Raw genomic sequence first — 23,684 nt, forward strand, 5'->3', positions numbered from 1 at the left:
AAGTTCTATATCAGTGATTCTCAACTAGGTTTGAGATTTTTTTTCAAGGAAGCCGTGTGGGTTCCACACAACATTAGCACTGTTTGTTGTACCAAACTGTTTCACCAAGAGATTTCAAATAGGAATCCATAATGTTAAAAGCATTCTGACCTGGTATGCTCTTTCAGGCTTCTTTGCAGTAGAAGAATTGCTCTGATATTCTTCTGTACTAAAAAAATGAGCGAAAACTAAAAACTGGTGTCTTGAGTCTAAAAAGGTTGAAAAGCACTGTTCTACACACATAACTTAGCTAAGCTTAAGTTCCTCTAGTGATAGTTCAGTTAGGTCCAGCTTTTTCTCCATCTGAGTTAGGACTCAAATTAAGACAGCAAGTTTTGAAAGCAGGGCAGGTTGTTCTATCATGGCAGCTTTTCACTGATATCCTCTGAACCCTGTCCTAGGTCACTCAAACCTCCTCCCATTTCTGAGGCCTCTGAGATTAAATCTCCTTTTCATCCTAGGCTTGTCCTTGGGAAGAATAACCCATTCTAGCCTGGATGGAGCCATACACATGCCTTCCAGATGATAATATCTTCCCTCCTTTGAAACTGTGTACCTGTTGCTTTTTGTGTCATTGTTTTTCCATTCTTACTTGGAACTTAACCACCCCTTTACAGCCTCCTTTGTCTTTGTGGATAGATTTAGATTGGGCATCAATACAACACTGATCAAAGGAACCAGGAACCAACATAGTAGTCACACAGATAATGTGTTCTTCCCAGTGCTTCACATGTGATTGTTGGGTCTTTTAGCTTGCCTGAGGTCACCTTGCTTAATTTAGGCTAGTGCTGTTCTTGCTATTTATGGTGTTGTCTTCTGTTCTTTATACTTCATAAACCTTGCGCTGCTTAAGGGTGCTACTCTGTAAAATAATGTTATAGGAGCAATTGCCTGACTAAGGAACTCAAGAGTTTGTTCATTGTTCAGGCTGTATTTGGAGTCTGTAGCTGTCATTGTTCAGTACTTAAAAATAGAAATGGTAAATAAAACTGTCGTCCTGACTGTATATTGCAGGGGTAGGTAACATTTTTGGCCAGAGTGCTGAAAAAGCCACAATGTCTACCTTGTAATGTGCTGGAGTGCCAGCATGCCAGAAATCGAAAATGGAGCAGGGGGTACATGGCAAGATGCACGGCATATTAATATAGTTAATCATATAAATGTTTCTTCTTTTTTTTTTATAGTAAATACCAGGTTTTCTAAAAATCCTAAACTGGTGACAATAAATAAAACTTCATATACTACCTTTGTTGTTGTGTTAAGCAGGTTGTGATGAGAGAAAAAAAGAGAAAGATAAGAGGAGCAAGAAGAAGAGAGAGAGAAAGAAAAAAAAAAAAGGGAAGAAAAAGGAAAATGAGAGAATGGAGAGAACCATACACAGACACCCCCAAACACAGAGAACCAGACACATGTGCATGCACACACACGGACACAGAACCACACATGCGTAAACACAGAAAACCAGACACATGTGCATGCACACACAAAACAGACACATGTGCACATACACAAACATCCAGAACCAGACACGTGTGCACGCATACAAACAGCCCTGGGCACGCCACAGCCCCTGTGCTTCCCTGGGGGGCTGGCCCCAGGGCTGCAGCGTGGCCCATGGAGGCCCTGGCCTACAGCCCGCCCATCAGCCAGCTGCATCCTCCTGGGGAGATGCTGGAGCCGGGGGCCCTTGCCCCAGGGCCGCAACTGTGCTGCAGTGGGAAGGAGGCAGCACAGCAAGCTGGGAGAGGAGGCGGGTGGGGCCAGCGCAGTCCCAACCCCACTGCTCTCACCTTGGCCGCTACAGTAGCCACGAGGAGCCAGGGAAATGCTGTTCTGGAGCCCCAGCATCAGCTCTGTACCACCTGTGGATGCATGTGAGCCTCAGAGCAAATGGTAGGGAGGGGCCTTGAGGCAGCACAATCCCAGCCACACCCCCACTGTCTGCTCTGAGGCACGCATGCATCCACTGGTGGTACAGAGCTGAAGTTGGGGGCAAGTGCCGGGGGGCAGGCAGGGAAAGGAAGGAGCAGAAGTTTAGTCTCTTGCCCCTTGCCACTGTTGTGGGAACAAATTTAAGATGACCCTCCTGTAATTAGAGTCTGTGCAAACTTATAATTTTCCATGCGAGAACCTAATTATTGGAATACTCTTAAATTCAGTCAATTTGGATTATGATTGTGCTGCAGTGGCATCAGACTATCCTGTTTTGCTGTCCAGAATGTACCTATTAGGTAACTAAGCACTTCTGGGCCTTTCTGGAACAAACTATATTTGCTTTAGTGAAAACAGGAACAAATCAATTTGCAGCTGGGATTTTAACCAGGCAGTAACAGCAGGAATGAACCTGCTTGTACTAACAAGGGAATACTTGTTGTCCTGCTAGTATTTTTATCTTGTGCTTTACTCTAATGGGTATTGAGCAAGATTAGCTAGTTACATTGTTCCAGACCTTCTGAATATTTGTGTTAAAGGGAAGCCTGATGCTAGGTATGTACTAGGCCTCTTTTTCTTGACTAGATTTGGGGGTTTGGGGGAGTGAGAAGGATGGTAATGAATAAATTGGCCATTTGGAATTTGCTTTGTGAAAGTATCTAGTGTTTGGAAGGGCCGGATCCAAATTTTGAGGTTTATTAAACAGCAGGAATACAGCCATAAGTAGTATTTAGGAGGGAGATGTGCAAAGTTACAAGCAAGGAATAGCATTCTGTCTTCCCTCCTGAAAAATTCTTTTGTGTATATGGTTTTTCTTGTATTATTCTCAGTTATTGTTTAGCATTGAAGGGAGGCTCAGGGTATATCTAAACCATGTCCCTGGTGTATTTCAGGGGGCTGTCCTTCAGCTTGTCTTGTTCCTCTTTGTATGTGCCAAACCCAGGAGTGTCTTATCTCCCAGGAGTGTCTTATCGCTGGCTTGATTGAGAGTAGCTGTTGGGAATGCCTCTGGAGTGGCTTCGCCACTACATTTCCTGCTCTGACAGACATGATCAGGATGTGTTTGGGGGGCATTCTTCCTAGGGCAAGCAAAGGATGAGGTACAGATGTTCCTTGAGTGATGAGACCCTGATAAGTAGGTACAGGTTTCCCTCACTTTATGCTGTACATGCATTCCTGGAAAATGGAGTATAAGTCCAATTCACATAAAGAGGGAACCCATTTTACAATGTAACACACAGAGATATATTCCAAGATGTCAACTGTACTGCCCCCCAGACCTATTTCTACCACTTTTACAAGGCAATTTTGGTACTCACCAACAGCAGACAGTACACACAAGCACAGGGTGGTGGTGAATGTTGCCATAATGGGGATGGCAACTACAGAAACGTATGTCACAGACAATGAGCAAGGAGCACAGATCCACACAGGAGACTATATTTTTGTGCGTGTAGCTCCCACAGTGCACTGCACAAAGCAGCTGACTGCAGGCTTCCACCACGCCGATCACATAAGAGTGAATTTACCTCACATATAATGAATCTTTGGTATAAAAAAGGTCATCTCATTAGAGTGAATTTGCACATACAGAACCTGCATAAAGTGAGGGGAAACCTGTATTCATATACCAACCTCAGCATCACTTGGTCAAATATAGGCATGTTAGTAATGGCCAGTGAAGGTTTTCTTAGAGTGCTTGTGATGCTGAGCTTTCGAATGGCATCTGTCATGAAGGTTTGGAGAGAGGATGTAGGTTTAGGTATTGGTATGTGCATGCACATGCATTTTCATGTGTGAGATACTGAACTGCCTTTAACTCCAGTGGTGATGTCTTCAAAATAGTTGAGCAGGTGTGATATGACTTATAGAGGTGGCTTGTACTTGTGGTTCATAGTGGACTTCTGTGTACACAGCTGTCAAACTGGCACTTCTCAACAGCATTGGTGGGAGTTTTTCCTTCTCCAAATTAAGAAAAGAGGAAATGTTATGCTTTTGAGTGCTCCTGAGGGCTTGTTTTGGCTGATGTTGCATGTAAGTGTGCCAGTGGACTTCTATCCTGACATGCTAATCGCTGCTATTTTGGTTTAACAGACCAGATTGCACTTATGTAGCTTCAAGTTTTTAATTTGAGTGCACAAACACAAATGAATTTGCAGACATTTTGGTGCATTCTGCATAAAGAACTGAGTGATGCAGTATTACGTTTCGAATACAAAGGTGCTGAAGTACTAGGAGGGAGTGAGATTGTGGTGCCATCAAATTTGCTTGAAGTCAGATGGTGTAATGGTTTATAAAAGACTGTGTAGCTCTTAACTGCCGGAACTGTATGCATTCTTGCCTTCTATAGCCCTTGTTTTCCATCCTGTTGGGAGAACAATACTGGTAGATGCTGGGAAACATCCAGCAATTAGTCTGTGTAAGACTAATCTCTCAGACCACTCTGGCTGCTATTTTTTTGTGGATGAAACAGCTGATGGAATGAATTAGTTGCATAACCGAATCCTATTCCTGATACCTCAGACAAGTAAATGTGAATTCTGAAACCTGACATAGCTTTTGAATGCTTGATTGTGCAAAAAATGCTTCTAGGTTATATGCTGTCCATATAGCATGTAAGGAAGGTTGACCTCCATCCCCTGCTGGCTACTTGGAGCATGCTTGAGAACCTATATAATACCTGTGTCAGTAACTTTAAGTAGCTGGATACTAGTGGTTGAAGTAGTGACTGTCAGTTTGTGCTGTAGTGTCCTTCTGGCAGACATTTATCCAAGGGTAAAATAAAACTGTCCTCTGTACAGGGAAGATCTTTGTGGAGGATAATGAAGATGATTGCAGCTAGTAGGCATAAACCCTGCACAAAATCATGGTTTCTACTGCCCTGTTTAGTCACTATCCTCTTTTGATCAGTTTAATTCTTTGACCAAGGAATGCAAGGTAAGTAGCTCCAAGTGCTTATGGTGACCTGAAACTTTAGTGTCTTGTTTTCACATAACTTTATGTTGGTTGGCACCTCTAATTCTGCGAGGGAGTTGAGACCAAAGTAACTGATTGGTCTGAGTCATTTGTGTCTGTTGCTTTAGTTTGCTTTATTACTCTGATGAGAAAACAATGATTAACCCAAATGAGAACAGGTGGTCAACCCAGTCTGTCCACTAGTTGATACATTTCTCCGATCATTTGTCATCAATAGCTGAGTGTATGCCCTAACAGTTTGACTATGTGTGCTGGCAAGTGAACACCAGGCTCCTTTTCTGGAAATCGCAAAGATCATCAACAAAGAAAAGTGAAACCTTTCAAAATTTATATGTGAAAAATTTAAATATAATTTAGTTTTGTTAGACTCCCCTACACAAGGTCACCATGTTATAATCTGATCATGTCATGCATGCTAATAGATTAGGTCCCATTGATGAGCATTTTCAGATGCCCGTATCTTGCTAGCTGAAGGACTGTTTGTTCTGTTGAAACAGCATATCTTATCATTAAGGTGCTTGATTGGTGTGAATGCCACAACAGGTTAATCTTTTCTGGCAAGTGTCATACTTTGGGCTGATTAATGGAGGACGATGGAGGCAAGATAAGACAAGGATATATCTAAAAAAGCTTATGCCTCTCTGAAAAAGTTCTTCGGGTAAATTTGATATCTTTTATTAGACCAACTAAATAATTGGAAAAATTGTTCTTTGCAAGCTTTTGGGTACAAACACCCTCCTTCAGACACAGGGAGAGTATTCTGTTGCTTTGTGCCTGAAGAAGGGTGTTTGTATCCAAAAGCTTGCAAAGAACAGTTTTGCTAACTATTTAGTTGGTCTAATAAAAGGTGGCACATTTACTCAAAGAACCTTGTCTGCCTATGTCTTCAGACCAACACAGCTACAACCAAGAACCGCAATATGCTTTCTGAACCATTTAGTCTCTAATGTGCCATGCTGCCCTGCCTTCTTTAGAGGGAAGAAATGCTTTGAAGGCATTCCACATAGCATCTAATACAGACATTCAAAGTTAGGATTTCATTGATTCTTGCTTATACTGTAGTAGTTACTCCACTGGCAGATCAGAGTTGTAAAGGACTACATGCCCATTTTTTGCCTTTCATACAAATTACTCTTTGTTTAAATGAGTGGCTGTTTCAACTTCCATATTGTTAGTTTTAGAACATGAATGGATGCGAGTCTTTGGTGGCTCTCTGCAGCTATATAGTAGCCTTTTTCCATCTCCTCTTCTATCCCATCTTCCAAGCATCTAAAAACAGTTGTGTGCCTTTTTAGTAACTTGAATATAATATATTGGGATGCCAAATCATGATTCAAGTCCTAGACATCCGTTTCTCAGAAGTCTTTCTCTCCCGTGGTTTTCTTTGATCTATATCGCTCAATCACAGCTCCAGAGATGGCAAAAAAACAGGTGTTGTATAGTACACAAGCTGATGCTATTTTAACCACTGTCATGTAGACCTAGTCATAATTTTAAAAAATCATGACTATAAGATTCAAGCTGCCAGTGTTAGTGTTTCACAGTTGTTGACACCACAGATAGATTGCACCACTGGCGACGCAATGAAGGAAAAGTTGAAAAAAAACAGCACTCCCAGGCAGAGGACAGGGCACAAGGCCTGTGGAGTTTAAAACCTGAGAACAAAGGATGGCATGCAGCCACATGCACAGACTCATCTCATTGTTTTGTCTCTCTGAATTGGCTCTTTTAAATAACAGTGTTGTCTTAGTCTTGGTAAAGTGGTTGCTGTATTCCATTTTGTATTCTTATATTTTTTTTCCTTAAACATCATTGAGTACTAAAATTATTTTAATGACTGTACTTCAGTATTTTGTTGCAAGTATCCAAGAAAATACATAAATTAGATGGTCTCTAAGTTAACTATGTAGCTTGTTTTTTTGTTTTTGTTTTGTTTTGTTTGGGTTTTTTAACCAACTCTGAAGCCTAATTGAGCCTTTCTTTCATTTCATGATAAACCAGAAGGACAATAGCAAGAGGGTGCAAGCTCGGGACATTCACTGAAGGTTCAGGCTGCCTTGTTACACTGTGTAGCATATTGTACAGCAGGGTCATGAGCAAACTTTAAAAACAGATCAACAAAATGGATTCTCACTTAAAGGAGAAAAATGTGGGAAACGGTGCCTTTTCCCTTGCATGCTGGCAGAGTTCCAGCCTGCAAGGGGCTGCTTGTCCTCCCCCTCACCCCCGCCCCAGCCTCACAGACCCATCCCCTGCCCTACACACTGGGGGCTGGAGGTGGGGGGGCAGTGGGTCAGGAGTGAAGGGCATTGGGTTGGGACTGGCCACTGATGTTTACAAATGGGTCTTGGTACAAAATAGGTTGAGAATCACTGCTGTACTGCTGATATCTTAAGACAGAAGTGTGAGCCTGGGGAAGATCAGTAGCGACTCTGCCACATGGATTTTTTTGGTGTTGCATAACTTTCTTGCACCTAGCTGCAGTTTAAAAGAAAATTGTAATCAACCCTACAGCTGATTTTATTGCCACTTGCTATTAAACTACTTTTTATGTGCAGGTCTATACTGTAAGGCATCACAGCAGTTATCCCTTTGACATGAAGGAATCACTTGGAATACTTAGTTCTGGGCTAAACAGAATGATTGTAAACAAGGAAGCTTGCAGCATGGCGTGATACAAGTGCTGAGTCAGTTTAAATGTAAATCTGCAGTCAAGCAGTGTTGGAATGTGTGTGCCATGTAAGAGTATAACTCTTAACACAAAGAATATAATAGGATTATTTGGGACCTACTAGATTGTAAGTGCTTGGTTTGTCTTTAGAGAGTTTGGTAAGAAAGTTATATCTTGTATCAGGGGTTGGCAAAAAACCCCCTGCAACCTCAACTTGGAAGATGTTGGTGTGCCAGGGTCCGATGGTGGGGGAACCACAAAGGGCCCAGTCCTTGTTGTGGCAGCTTAGCCCCAGCCCTTCCCCACCAGGCCCCTTGAGTGAGGCACCTGTGCAGCCGCCACCAGCAATGAGCCAGGCTGGGGCTCCAGATTGTGGTGCAGCCACGTGTAGACTTGTGGCTACCTACTGCAAGCAGCCTAGGCTCTGGGCAGGCTCCTGCCACCTGCTGTGCAGCCTGAGCTGCTTGCAGCAGAGCTTGAAGCCTCCTTATTGCCTGCTGTGAGTAGCCAGGGATCTGTGACCGGTGGCAGGGACCTGCCCAGAGCCAGCTCTGGCATACTGAGCAAAATGGCTTCATGTGCTATACTCTGGCACACATGCTGGCAGTTGCTGACTGTTGCCCTATATCAACAGTTTTGTTTAGTGACTGCCCCTAGTGTGCACCCATAACATAAATCTGTTACACTGAAGCATTTGTCAGTACCTTGCAGGCTGTGAAAGGTGATTGGTCCCATATATTAATATTGGTTGATATCAGTTTTTTTATTTGTAAAACTTCTAACTTAACCATTTTCTTATTAAACTTTAAATTAAACTTTGCTAGTAGTCAAGTCAGGTTGCAAGTGCTCCATCTACTTTTGCGGGACCTTCTTGTCAAATATTTAAACGTAAATAATTTAATATAACTGCTTTGTACATGCTAATATCTCTTGTGGGTAAAAACATTTAATCGAGTTTCAGACACTTCCATTATTTGGAGACAGGTTGCTGGTGTAAACTTGATGTCTGAATAAGAGTAGAATCATTCTCAATTCTTTCCCACAAATAAAACCAGCCTGTTTATAGGCCACATACTGGGGGAAATGTATTAAGGCCTTGCTTCATGGAATCACAGTGATTCTCAAGCAAACACCCCAACAAGTACTGTATTACAGTAAAGTATCAAAGTTGTGTTAAAAACTCGAATACAAAATATTGTCTTCTAAACTAACATATTACTGTATATGGCTTTCTAGTGCTTGTATACTCATTCGGCACAAAGTTGAACTTTATTAATGGTCCAACCTTGATTCGTGTGGTAGCAATTAACTGACAGTCCTCAGCCTATGCATACAACTACTTGATCAGTTGTTTTTAGACGGTCTGAATAAAGTAATAGCATTTTTACTTAAAGTCCTTAAAGTGAATGGGTGAAATTAAAACTGACAAAGTAGTGGGGCAGCAATGGACATATTTGTTAGATATTGATTATGCTTTGTAATGGTGTAAATTTTTTCCTTCAGTCTAACTGATTGGTAAAAAATCTTTTCATACGAGTTTATGCAGTGTCTGTTACTGATTGCATGCTGATTGCTGAATGTCCTAGGATAGAGAGGTGTAAGGTAGCAAGCTGGTGGATAATGACATTCATTTAATTCAGATTAGAGAATTTAATTTTCCCTAACTTCAAATAAAGATACCATCCTGGACAGGTGGTAACTGCTAAAGGTGTTGGCTCTTCAGGACAAAGTTAGTAGGTCTTCTGTAGCTCTTTTTTTTTTTTTTTAATTGTTATTATTTATTTATCACCGAGTAAAGAGGTGCCAGTTTTTGCAGTCATGTTTTAAAGAATTGTATTGATCTAAAGTGAGGTGAAACCTCCTGTACAGATTGTACTCGGTGAACATTGGAAGTTTTCAATGATCATTTAGTTCTGTAGACTTAATGCCTTGAAGTTGTAACATTTGCTAATTTTTTTTAAAAATCTGTAAAGCAGGGGTGTCAAACATATGGCACATGGACTAGGTCTGGCCTGTGGAGCTGTATGATCTAGTCCGGGGGTTGCTGGAGTGCCAGTGCCAGCAGCAGGAGAAAGCTGTTATCCAGAGTTGGGATTGGGATGCTGAGTTTGGGTCCACGGGATTGTTCGGAGCCTGACCTAGTTATTTTCCTCCAAATCCACTTTATTGCTGCTTTAGCAGCAACCAGACACTTCCAGTGCATTGTTTGTTGCTGGTTTAGCAGCAGAATGGGCATGTCCTTAAAATATCCTCACTTGTTTTTTAGGATTACTACAAAATTCTTAAGCAGGTGAGACCTAGTTTACCCTCCAAAGATTTTGCTGGCAGAACTTTGTGTGTACTTATTCTCAAAAGTTCTTTTATAACTTCCTGGCTTTTTTTTCAGCTGTTTTTTTTTCCAGATACCATTGCCCACAAATAAGGTATTAACTTCAGTCACGTGAATCTTTTATAATAGCCCCTGTTAACCTAAATATAGGGCTTAATACTAGTTTCCTTAAAATAAAACTGTAAAAAAAAAAAAAAAAAAATTGTTTTGTAGGTGTTATTTAGAGGTTAATGGGTAGAAACATGATGTCCTTGGCCTGAGAAGAACCACAGTTAAATTCTTATTTCATGGCTTTGGGGAGGGGAGGTACAGTCTAAATGTATACTGAGAGTTTTTGTACTTTATTTTCAGAGGTATTGTTGCCAGTATATTGGTTTTCCTGTGTTTTGGAGTCACTCAGGCTAAAGATGGACCATTTTCAAGACCTCATCCAGGTAATTTAAGTCATTTAAACTTTTCAAATGTCTGGCAAATTGCTGACTTTTTACTTCCTTTAGCTGCAGTGTACATAATATTAATACAGCATCTATCCAGTTATGTTAATCCCATAGCTGCTTCTTAGTACTGAAAGACCACCTTTGTAATCGATAGATATTTCCAACACTACATCATTTATTTATCATTTAGAAACTTAAAAAAAACCATAGAAAAATAGGGCTAGAAAGGACCTCAGGAGGTCATTAGTCCAAAACCTTTGCTCAAGGCTGGATCATACCTGTCTAAACCCTCTCAGCCAAGTGTTTGTGTAACTCATTTAAAGACTTCATGCGATGGGGATTTCACAACCTTTCTGGTTGTGCTTATAAGAATGAAGGTCCTTGTCAGATGTCACTTCTACACACTCCCCTTTTTTTTTCTTTTTTGAGAATGACATGCTAAAATAGGGACAGTAACAGTTACTCTAAATTGCATGCATATTATGTACTGTGCTTTAAGTCACTTAATAGCAAGGGATTTATTCTGTTCTCTGTAATCTGCAGTCCTCATTAGCAACAAAAAGACTTGTACTTCTCCACAGCTCCCTTTTCATTTAAAATTCCCTTTCTGTTTTGTAATTTGACTGTGTTTCTGATTCTGGACAAGTCCCTAATTGCCAGAATTCTAAGCAACCCATATGATGATGGGGACTCTGTAGCACAATTTGATAGAATAAAAGTTATATTAAAATCAACTTTGTGTTGAAGGCTTCTATCCCAATGATCATACTTTTTGAGTCTTTTAAAAAATACAAAATAAAACTTGTGTTAAGTGTACCTAAGGAGTAATTAAACTTACAGGTCCCTGCTTCTGCTGCTGGATATTTTTAGGCATTAGTAATTGTTTATAATAGAGGTAATTTATATAACTTTGTGTGACATAGTTGCAAACAAAGACAACTTTATTCTAAACATTTGTCATAGTTTTATCATACCCTTTCAGGTTGGAAACCTTTATTTGTTTTAAGAAGCAATAGGTTAAAAAAAACCATCTCCTTCAAGCAGATAATTGAAGCAACATGCAGCAGGCACTGCAATAAACTTAAGCAGAGTTCCAGCTTTCCAGTTTGCCAATTAGATGGCAGTGTCTGATACCCTGCCTGGCTCATGAAGAATTTAAAGGATTTCGGTGATGTATTTGGGCTTAAGTTCTAGCTGTCTGTGAGATGCTTCAGTTGTTTTGTATCTACAGATGTAAAATTTCATTTATTTAATAGTAAAAAAATGCAGACTTTTGGAAGCAGAGCAGCTACCAGATTGAACTGATCATTTTTGATTCTGGTCAGATGCCCGTGAACAGAATATTTAAGGAATCTTCCTTGTGTATTTAATCATTTAGAGCAGGGGTGGCCAGCCGATGACCTGCATGCCACAAGTGGCATGGGCAGCGCGTATGGCATACAACGGATCAGGGAACACAACACGAGCTTGTTTTACACAGGTGGCAAACTGTGTAGCATGAAAGTGGACATATGCTCTCATCTGAAATTGTTTTTACGTTAATGTTGAGTATTTTCTTTACCTGTATGATTCTTCTCAAAGTGACATTTAAAAAGTTAGAGCCGTTACATGCTGAATGTGTTAATACATTATTTGCATGAACTGTTTGCCCCCCAGTTTGTTTGAATTCAAAAGAAGACTATTTTGTACAGTGTACAGAGGGCTGGGGCCTTGCAGGTGTTACACTTAAGATGCGATTAATGTGTTAAGCTCATATTTATGAGACACAACACATTGATCGCATCTTTAGTATAACACCTGCAGGGCCCCAGCCCTCTGAACACACACAGTTTTAACCCTGCCATATGTTCAAACAATTAATGATGCAATAAAACAAGAAACCAGCTACAAAAATGTTCCACATTTGCCTGTCCCCATTTGTTTACCTCCCAGCTCCATGGTGCTGGCAGCTGGAGACGGAGGAGCTTTAGGTGCTGGAGTGTCTGGAGCCCATGTGACGGCAAATCTAAAGGGTTCTGTGGGAAGCATAGCATCAGGGACCAAGCTTCCCATCTGCCTGTTGCCTGATTGGGATCTGATGAATTTTATTCCACATCCCAAAAATCATGTGTCTTGCCGTGCACACACAGCGCAGCATAACAATTTATGTAATCTGGGATGAAACTTGTTTAATCCTGATCTTGTGCTTAAATCAACATGCGCTGAGGACTGTAGAAATAGACCCTGTTCAGGAATGAATGAAGGATGCTTCCCCAGGGCTTTTCGAAGGACAATTTGGGTGTCTCCTGTAGGAGCATTTATTGCAGGTCTTAAAGTTAGACTTCTAAATATACATAATACACACTGAGAGATGTGGTAGACTATATTGGTGAAGTAAACATAGAAAAATGGATCCATTTTGATCCCACTCCATGATTTCTATTCTTGGGGAAGATGGCTTTTAATCCCAAGAGAACTAATACCTTACTGGTATGTACCTCTCCCTATTTTATAGGCTACATTTAAATACAATTGTAGGCCTGAAAGGAGCCACTGGGTCATTAGATGCAGTCCTCTGCGGTCACAGGCAACCGTGCCCCATAATTTAATCAAGCTCCTCCTTTAAAAAAGCTAGATTTGTTGTCCCTGCTACACTGATTGGGATGCCGTTCCAAAATCTCACTGTTTTGGTAGTTAACACTTTATTTTCAGCCTTGATTATGATTGGCTTATACCCATGTGTTATGGTGCCAGCATTTTCCATCCCTAGCATTTATACCAGTCATAGCCTCTGAGCCTTTGTTTTGCTAGGCTAAATCAGCCAAACTCCTGTAGTCCCTTCACACATGAAAGTCTTCATTCCCTTGATTATAGTTGCATTAGTTTATACCTCCTCCAATTTGAATTAATTTCTTCTTGAACACAGGTGACCAGAATTGCACACAGTGTTCCAGATAAGGTGTAACCAGTGCCGTGTAAAATTATATTAATGCGTCCCTGTTTCTTTTGGAAATAACTATTGATATGTCCTAGAATTACATTTTTGGTGGGGAGGAGGGGAAGTGGGTTGGGCTGTTTTTTGTTTGTTTTATGGCTGCATCACATCAGAATTCATAGTTATTCTGTAATAGACCAAGTTATATTAGTCATTGTTCTATTTCCAGCTGAGCTGCCAGCTAAGAAATAATTCTTATGGGTTCCAAGTGTGTGGCCTTATTTTTGTACTGCAGAATTTCATTTCCTTTCTGTTATTCCACTCAGTGTTATCCAGTTTTTTCTGTTTGATATCTTGATCCTCCTTTTATATTAACGATGCCTCTTAATTTTGTCACTAGCTAATTTCACTGGAAAGCTTTTATTTTTCTGTGCCAAGTCTATTAATGAAAATATGAAGAGAATAATTTTTTTTTAAGATCAGTTTTTGAGGATGTCATCATTTCTTCAGTGTAATAGTTCCCCTTTCAATGTTACTCATTGCCATCTCAGTGCAGAGATTCTGCGATTTACAAACTGTAGATGAATCATCACCAATAGATAAACAAATTCAGTTATCCCTAAGGAATAAGGATGGATCCTTCCTCACCAGGGGACTTGTGATGCATATTGCCCTGTTTACTACTGTCTGCCAGCTCCTGAGTTTCTAGGCTAATATCCAGGTACGGAGGCAGTGATTTTTCTTACAGTTGTATATGATTAGATGAAGAGCTGCAATATTTTGCCTTTATAGCATGTATAAATAAAAGTTGTTCCTGGATCTTTTGACAACTGTTTGTGTATCATGTACTATATGCAATTCAAGTATACAGGATACCAGTTCTCTGAGGGAGTAAAAGAGGATACTTGTCAGTTTTGAAAACAGGATACAGTACATACAATCCAAATAAGCTGGATGCTCTATGATGCAGTTATGCATCATTGTCTGTCTTTAACAGGGGAACACGTCTGCAGTTTCCATGACTTATATCTCCAGAGATGATGACTTGTTATTTTACGTTTGCTGATGCAAGATTATGAATTTATCTCCTTCTGTGTACAACTCGTATGCCATTTGTGGTTTCATAATAAAAGCTATAAATGACTTAGTCGGAAGATTTAGGGATGGAGGTAACTAAACTAACAATGGATAAACGTGAATTCATATCGCACTTGCAGACAAGAATTCAATTGCTTTTGTATGTATTCTAGATAGAATGAGCGTGGCTAGAGTAGATTGTGGGTGGAATTGAATGGAAAAGCTTTGTTAATGTTGCAGAAGAAAGGCCTTCAGTGGATCTAGATCCAGTAAAATCTCTGTTATCTGGCATCCATGGGGCATGGGGTGGTGCCGGTTAATTAAATATACGGGTTATCTGAGAGTTGTACTTATAGTTCACCAAATTATCGGCAACATAATACACTTTTGCTTCTGTCCTCCACTTGTTGATGGACTATTGGTAGCCATAGTTGCAGAATGAGCGAGATATTCAGCGATAAAGTCATGGTACAGCACAAGCACAATGCAGTCACAATGGTGGATGGCGGTAGCGGATGTTTACAATTGAGACTGCCACCAGTGACACTGCTTGGCAGCGTCCTGAGGCTTCTGTAAACAACATATCTATGAAAAGTGCACAGCAAGGTGCTGGATGGCAATTGGAATTTTTCCAGATACGTAAAGGAAAATTTGTATTGCCATCTATGACAGGTGCCAGTTTATAGAGCATTCCTGATGGTAAAGGGCCGGATAACACAGCTTTTACTGTACAGCAAATAATTGGGAATAATTTTGATTTAGGTCTCCTTTAACAATGCAGAAATCTGGGGTGGCAGGCATCAGAGGAAGTTCATTTGACTTCCAGAATTATTAGGATAGATGTTTAGTTATCCTGTCAGCTGCATTTTACACATCAGGCAGGGCATTTGTATTCAGTAGTTTGGACAAAGTGAAGACGTTACTGAAAGGTGCATGGCAAGACGGGCAAGGTTCTTTGAGTAGAAGTGATACCTTTTATTAGACCAACTGAGTAGTTGGAAAAAAGTTCTTAGCAAGCTTTTGGGCGCAATTACCCTTCTTCAGGCGTAGGATGTTTCTGCTGTCTCTTCAGTCTATGCCTGAAGAAGGGTGATTGTGGCCGAAAGCTTGCTGAAATTCTTGTGAATCAGTGTAGGTATTTGTATATCTAACAATGCTACTATTGTGCATGTCTTCTCACCCCCCCCCCGCCCCTGGTTAAATTAGGGTTTTTATTTAAAGATCTGAAATTAGAGCAGAGTGGACCAAGCTTTTGGGCAGGCATGGCACAAAGTACCATGCCTCACACCCTCCCCAGGTACCACTTCAATCCCCTTCCTCTGCCCAATCTACTGCTTTGTTTCTGCTCCCTACTTTGTGCTTTCTGCCTGATCTCTTCCTTTGCTTTCTGCCCTGTGTTCTCTTCCTAATTTTCTGCTCTGCTTTCTGCCTCATGCCCTGTCTGCTGCTGTGTTACCTGTTCCCTCCCTGATCTGCCATGTGCCACACATGTAGATGCTGTCTGTGCTATTTGTGGCACTTTTGCCACAGGTTGACAACCTCTGCATTAGAGGAACCAGCAACAGTAATAGGAACCCAAGAGTAAGACTACTCTTTGCACTGCACAGATTCTGTCATTAGTTTTTCTGTGGTAGAAGCTCCCCTAAGGGGGCTCCTCTCCTGCTGCTGTGTGACAGAAAAATGGTAGATGAGTGGAATTTGGAAAACATGACTAAGAGCTATAGTTTGTCAATCTGCATAAAGCTGTTTGGGTTGTTATTCTTTTAGCTAGTTACTGTGAGGGCCCTTTTCTTAGAAGTAAACTTGAAAGTAAAATCATTGTAAAATAGACTCTCCAATCTCAGTTTGTGACTTCCTAGGTAGAAATTATAACCCCCCCAGGTATCCAGGTCACTTCTGCTTTTTCCCTTAACATGCAAAGTAGGTCTTTCTGATTAGGTTAATTGAGCAGTTTGGTTGAAAATGATCACATCCTTACACATCCAAAGCTATTTTTAAAGGGTGTCAGAAGCAATTTAATTATAGAGGAAACTTGTTATGATCTGAAAGATGTTCTTTGCTCAGTTCAGTCTCTTAACAGAAAAAGCAAGCGTTTCTGCCTGCCTGTCTCTTAACTGAGTGAATTAGTGTGTGCTGAAGTTTTTGTTTCAAAATTTTGCGGCTTGCTTGTGGATCTTTGACTCATGTAAAGCTAGCTCAGATGTCGCTATACTACATTGTAGTCTCCAGTGCAAACAAGTTCATTGTCAAGATTGGAAAGGCTAAAATTTGATAACTTTTTCCTCTGCTTGGAAAGTGTTTAATCCTACTTAAATCAGTGTCCTCAACAAACTGCCATGAGCAAATTTGATATGCCTGTGTACTTGTCCACATCCTCCTGGTTTCCAGTTTACCTGGGGGAAGAGTGGGCGCTAATTTTGTGTTTCTAATACCAGAATTGTTAATCTATTCTTTTAGAGAAGGCTCAGGTTCCCAAAGTCATTTAGGCATCTAACTCCCTTTTGAAATCAGTTTAGCACTTTAAGTGGCCTGGAGAGGTTTAATTTAATCTGAAGTCAAGGAGAAGGCAAGGCAGGGTGACACTTTAGAGACCTTGAAGATTAAGGTTCAACCTAACAACTTGATCCCCCTTCCTTCAGTTAAGTAAGCAATTTCACACAGATATGTAGGAAGTAATTATGTGGATTAGTTTTTGTGACCCCTTTGTTTCTGTGCGTTTTTTCCTTGTGTGCCTCTCAGCGCTGCCCCCTTTCCCCACTCCTTCCTTTCCTTCCTGCTTTTTGTATTCAGATCATGCTTTCCATTCTGCACACTGCTCCCTGCATGACCCACAAAATCTTATGATCAATCTATATATCTGTGCATCTCTAATTTAGTTAGTCTAAAAGGTGCAAATCTACCCTGCCTTCTGCCTGACTTGAGACTAATACAGCTACTTGTGTATCTCAGCGCGCAGACTTATGTCAGTTAACTGACTCTCCACTTGACCATTTGAATGTTGATTATTTTATTGTATAGAATCCTCTTTGTCCAGAACCAGTCTCAACAACAATTTAGATCTAGCCCTGGAAAAATAACTCTTGTTTGCAGCGGGGCAGGAAGCCTATTTAAAAAAAACAAAAAAACCCCATTGGAATTGTTCAAAGGAGATGAATGAATGAGAGTGTCAAGAGAGACTTGGATGTTAATTCATTTTAGACTGTGTGAAATTTTACTGAATTGTTCCCCATTATTCAAACTCACAGACATGGTTTTGGAAATGGCTAGGCCAATCCGCTTGCCAGCTCCTAGATGCTAATCCTGAGGTGGGTTAACTCCTGAAATGGAAGTTTACCCCTTGGCATGGGCCACACCTAAACTGACTGAGTTCACAACATGAAAATCTGTCCAGTGTGGGAATTGGCAACCTTTGGCCTGAGGGCCAGAGCCTTTTTGTCTGGCCAGTGGACATGGGCCTACTCTTCCAACTCACTGGCACCATGCCTGTCACCCAAACTGAGTCAGCCAGGCCTACAGCCTTAGAAGTTGCCAACCACTGATCTAATGGACCTAATTCAAACCTCTTGACATGTTTGAGAAATTGCAGGTTGGGGGGGTCAAGCTCCTGAGCTTAAGTTGTTTCAGTCTGGAGTGTCTAGGTTTCCCCATTACAGACCGTCCCAATCCAGGATTTTGACTTCATTGTATTTTGCTAGGAGTCTCTGTGATGAAGTACTATTCTAGACTGATAAGTTTTTTGCTTGTACTGCTCAGCTCAGGAGACTGCCCTAAAATAGGGGTTATCAACATGTGGCCCCCAGAACCACTAAATTGGGGCCCTGGAGCTGGACACCCTCAGTGGTGTGTCAGCAGCATGGGGACTTGGCAGTGTTATGGGGTCAGGGGGCTTCTCCCATGGCAGAGGCAGCAAGGAGCTGTAGCAGGGAAAAACCTCAGTGGCAATGGCTGGACCAGAACATTGGCCTACCTTGTACCTGAGCTGTATTGCTTCAGCCCACAGTTCCAGAAAGTTTCCACTCACTCTTCTAAAACATCACTCCTCTAATAGAGGGTTTTCCCCTAATTTCTAGTCTAAATCGGATTATTTCTGTTTTGCACCCTTTGGGCAGGGCATTGTCCAAATAATTTACTCCATGCTTTACATTATAGTTCTTTAGTGAAGGACTCTCTGCTAAAAATGTTCTATAATTGTTACTGTTAAATGAACAACCAACAGCTATTTTGCAAGAAGCCTTGCTAACCTCTTGTTTCTTTTTCATTAGCTTACTGGAGGTTTTGGCTCTGTGTCAGCGTTGTGTATGAGCTGTTCCTCATCTTTATACTCTTTCAGGTAGGAAATTTGAAAATTTAGCTCTTAATGCCTAGATAGCTTAAAAATATTTTCTGAACAATTTTAAATATTGATGCTGTTAGAGTAGATGATCTTTCTCATCTTAGAGACGAGATTTTTTTTTCCTACCCCAGTGCTGCTTAATGCTGCAGCCATCTTGATATGAAATTGTCACCCATTTTCAGTCAAAGGACTTCATTATGGAGAGTGGTTAATCTGTGTAAGTTTACCACCACCTTGTCTCCCTTAACTCTGTTGTTCAAAGGGTAGATCAGCCTATGAGGAATCTGTATCCCTAAATGAGACGGTGGGAAGGCTTTGCTCTGGGATGGCTGTGTGAAATGTCTGGGAGTTGATATATTCCTGACTGCTAATGTCTGTTTTGTTACCGACTTAGTATGTGAATTTGAGCAAGTTGTGTTACTCGTCAGTTCCTCGGTTAGCTCCTTTGTAAAACTGTCCTCAAGGCTTAGCGTTTGTGAAGTTGTCTAGTTGAAAGCTGCTATACAATGAAACACTTCATATGTACATCCACATCTGTGTGGAACAACTATTGAGTAGGACTGAATTATTCTCAGAGCACTGTCCTGTTTCCCAGTGTTTTATTTTTGATCACTGTTTCACCCGTGAGTAAATTAAGAAGGCTTACCTCTACTGCAAATTTAGCTGTCACACAAACATAGCAGCTGAGATGCGCGGTATTTTGGAGGTAGATTTTGAGTCGGATAAAGTCTGTAAACTTGAGACAGCACAGCAAAGCCAGTGCCCCAACATACACCTACAGTATATGAGCATGGAATGTAAATACAAAAAGGTGCTTCACATATTAAAGGAGATGCACATGCTTTTTTTCAGTCATGATCAAATGGCAGTGCTCCCCTAAAAACTGCACTTCACTTGGATTCACCCGTCACATTGATTCCAAAGGGAGGAGTGAGAGAAAATTGAGTAATAAGAATAAAGTCAGTTAATTTTCGTAGCTATGATCTTATTTCGGGCGAGGGCAAAATTTGGCCCACCAGGCCATTCTATCTGGCCTGTGGGGCCCCTAAAAAATGTAGAAAATTAATATTTATCTGTCCCTGGCTGCCTGTCATACAGCTCTCGATGGCTTGCCAAAACTCAGTAAGCAGCCCTCCACCCGATATAATTGCCTGCCCCTGTCTTATTCTAACAGTCTGCAGTTTTTACTTTACAGATTATTAAGGTTTTAAGTAGCTTTTATTGCATTTCACATAACTCTGGGCTTTTCTCACATTGTGAACTTAGTATTTAACTCTTCACATTTGGTGGTGTTTGTACAACTCTTTCAAAACGCTTAGGTAGGTAAACAACCTCATTTTAAAACCTTGAGAGAAAAAAGTGAAATGTTTAAAGAAACTTTGGGGAGAGAATGAATTATTCCAACACGGATCAGATGTTGGGGGTTCTTGGCAGCTGATCCTCTTAGCTTTGTTAGCTAGTTCTAAAGTTGGCTCTGATACAAGCGATGTCAAATAGCACTCCAGCTCATTCACCTTAACTGTGTTTTCCCAGTACCATCCCAAAAGTAAGTCAGAGTTCTTCTCTTCTAAAGTTTCTATGAAATTCTTACGTCAGCTGGGTTGTCCAAAACCATTTATCGTTTATGACGGTATTTGTGATCCTACTTGGAAATATTTGTTGTTCTTACATGATTCATCAGCAAATTAATTACATGTGATGGCGACTGTGTTTGATGGTACATGGTTTAATCTTCTGTTAACAGCTTCCCTTTGGTTTGCTTCAAATCATAATCTTTATGCTGATAGCATAACTTTGACAATAAAGTTGTATTTCTTAACTGAAGTTCTGTAGTAAATTCTTTGCCACTGTCCTGACTCTGACCTTCCTATAACTGAAGTAAGCATATATGTACGGTGGCTCCTCTGAGCATATCCCAAACCATGCTTTACATCTCCTGATTTTTAACACTCACTTAATTTGTTGACATGCAGGCTATAGTTAGGGAACTACAAACAGAGTTACACAATGATGGAAGACATGCTAGTCTCAAGAATGAACCTGATGTGGGTTGGTGGCTGATGATCACCCACAACACAGCTGGCTAGGAAAAGGAGAGTGGGGTATACCATATTTACTTGAAGACAAGATGAGGCTCGGCCCCCCCCAATCTCATTGATATGGGGAAAAATGCCCCTCATTTTCTTATCACATACGAGGAAACCTCATTAAATACATTATCCGTCATTAAACTGCTACCAAAAGCAGCATGTGTTCAGCAGTGGAACCCAACTGAAGTTGATTAAATGCAGCCAACACTGAGTGTTACTGTAAAATACATGGCCCACATTGGGCAGATATGCTGGGAACCTTTTTTGTGTTGCTCTTAAAAAAAAAATTAAACAAAAACCCAGGTGGGTATTCCCTTTGTAGGAAACTGGCATCCAGCCTGGAGGCATTGTTATACCAGGCCGGGCATTGGGAGAGCCACAGCCAGCCCTGACACCTTCCCCATGGTGCCAGAAATGCAAGACTGGTTCCCAGCCAAAAGGTGAGATGCTGATGGGAACCTACTACTTTTTACATTTGGTGTGTCTCAAGCCAAATTATTAAAATCGGTTCCAAATTCCATCCACTGAGCAGAGCTCAGTTGTTCAGATCCATGTGGTGTTAACCACCAACAAGTATCTTCTCTCTCAGGCTTTTCGGCCTGGGGCTTCAGATGCTCCCAAATCGAAGGCAGGCATCCTACATGCAAGCCCCAAGCCTGCCGGGCTTGGGGTTCAGGTGCCCCCAAGTCTTGCTTACCCTTAACCAAAAGGCCAAAGGAGCAAGCAAGGGAGAAATCCCCCATCTCCATAAAATGAAGTGTGTAGTCGAGGTACTCCCATTGGGAGGCTATAGCAGATACCTGTTCATAGTGCAGTGGACAAGTTTCCACCCTCAGCTACACAAGATCACTTAAGGTCAGGGGGAAGGAAATATGGCAAAACCACCTGGAAAACACAACCTCAACCCTGGTATCTCCCCTGCCAAGTGCCACTAGGACAGGTCAGTGCAGTCCATCTAAATAAGATATATAGCAGTGCCCTGTAAGCACAGTCCCTGTCTGCACCAACTGTTTTCAAGTCATGGTGAACCCTACATTGCATACATTTTAATGCCTTCTTCACTCCCACAGGTGAAGTGCACCTTCCTTTGCCATGCCCAATGATTCCTGTTTCTTCACCAACCTTTAAATGCCTGGCAAACCTCATGAAACAGGGCTCCAAAGGATTCACCCAGAATGCCTTTGTTGCCTTCTCATTCAGCCTGGTGCATGTGATTAGTGTGGCTCCGCTCTCCATGATGTAAAGCTGAACTAGGTTGCCCTGCATCTTAGCTGCCTATAACTTTTTGGAGCATCCCGGGACTCCCAGAACACCACCCGGTTTGTCATGAGTGAGCTAATTAGCACATGGGTCCTTTGTGGGGAGTATCCAGAATATACACCCTGAGCAGTGCTGAGCTGTGGGGTCACCATGGCTTGAAATACTCTTGACTAGTATGGTCCAGCCCAGCCCAGTGAACTGTGTAGTAACTCATGAGCCTTTTGCTTTAGACTGATACCATGTATAGTTTGTGCCACATATAAGTAGGTGCCAAAGTGATGCTCAAAAGTGTGTTTTTGGAGTACCTGTGCTAAAACTTGCAGCAGTTTCTAGATAAACTAAGTATGTGGGTACTGTATGCAAATTGCTACAGCTATGTTTAATTTTAAGGTTTTATTGTCTTCAAATTTGCTTCTCACTTCCATGTGTTCAGGCAGAGCAGAGTCTGATAGTAAAGACAGGGGGAAAGGGCTGCCAGGGTAAAAAGATGGAAAGGAAACAGAGCAAGGGGCTACCCGACACCCTCCCCCGCAATTTATTTTCCCTGCTGTAGCAGTGAGAAAGGGACAGATTCAAGCTAAACACTCAATTAGATTCTGTTAATGGAACATAATAACAAATTCCATATATTTTCCATATATACAATCTGATTATTGGTGGGTTGTCTTATAATCAGGGTCACCTTCTATTTGGGGAAATGTCAATTCTTTTGGTTATCAGTTTTGTGGGTGTTTTTGTCCAGGTGTAAAAGCCTGTTGTTTCAATACTCTAGTCTTAAGTTACAGTCCTGCAGCCAGACTTAGCTAACTATTTGAATTTGCTTCCTCAGTAGCTGGTACTGGACATCGGAAGACCAGAAATACAAATTAAAAGCATTACCATTACTAAACAGGCATGGATACGTGTTTGAACTATTTTGCAACATAAATGTTAAATATTGCCCATATGAGGATGGGCTGCTTACTAGTAATTTCCTTTCTTCAGGTTTTCCTGCCTATTAACTATCAATTGCTAATGGATGGATGTGTTAATTCTGCAGACTGTACATGATGGCAGACAGTTTATGAAATACATCGATCCAAATTTAGGCATTCCTTTGCCAGAAAGAGACTATGGTGGTAACTGCCTTATTTACGATCCAGGCAATGAAACTGATCCATATCACAACATCTGGGTAAGAAACTGAAATGAAAGAGCTGCTTGCCTGTGAGTGTTACTGTTTTTGTGTAAAATGGTGTTCAGTTGAATTCTGAAATGTGCAGTCTTGCCTTACTTGGCTTAGTGCTGAATCCATAATCCAGTTTTGTGTTTCTTTTAGATTTAGACTCTTACCTGCTACCTTCCTTTTTCCTTTTCTCTCTTGACCTTCACAAGTGATCAGATCAAGACTACGCATCTCATTTGTAACCTAATTACCTACTTGGGGAGAAGGGGTAAATTATTTAAGTATGTTGCTTGCACTTCAATGTACTGATGTAAACCTACACCAGTTCCTCTGTTCCAATTGGAATTAACTCTCTTTATATGTGGCTTCAAGTTGCATGTTGGTGTATAGCCCATAAATTGTATCCCATGGAATTTTCACCTGATATTTAAGAATCTAACTGAATTTTATTCCAAAATTCA

General features: G+C 41.0%; 1 protein-coding gene across 1 annotated transcript in view; it reads left to right on the forward strand.

Moving 5' to 3' along the window:
* The window catches only part of PTDSS2 (phosphatidylserine synthase 2), a 75,837-nt gene that overhangs the window by 26,543 nt on the left and 25,610 nt on the right, over positions 1-23,684 (forward strand). The window contains exons 3-5 of the mRNA XM_090032335.1: positions 10,299-10,381; positions 18,638-18,705; positions 23,098-23,232. Coding sequence (XP_089888461.1) covers positions 10,299-10,381; positions 18,638-18,705; positions 23,098-23,232 — 286 coding nt within the window. The remainder of the gene's footprint in view (positions 1-10,298; positions 10,382-18,637; positions 18,706-23,097; positions 23,233-23,684) is intronic.

This window comes from Crocodylus siamensis, chromosome 2 (genome assembly GCF_052110815.1).
Source record: "Crocodylus siamensis isolate JL-2025a chromosome 2, ASM5211081v1, whole genome shotgun sequence".
Classification (NCBI taxonomy): domain Eukaryota; kingdom Metazoa; phylum Chordata; order Crocodylia; family Crocodylidae; genus Crocodylus; species Crocodylus siamensis.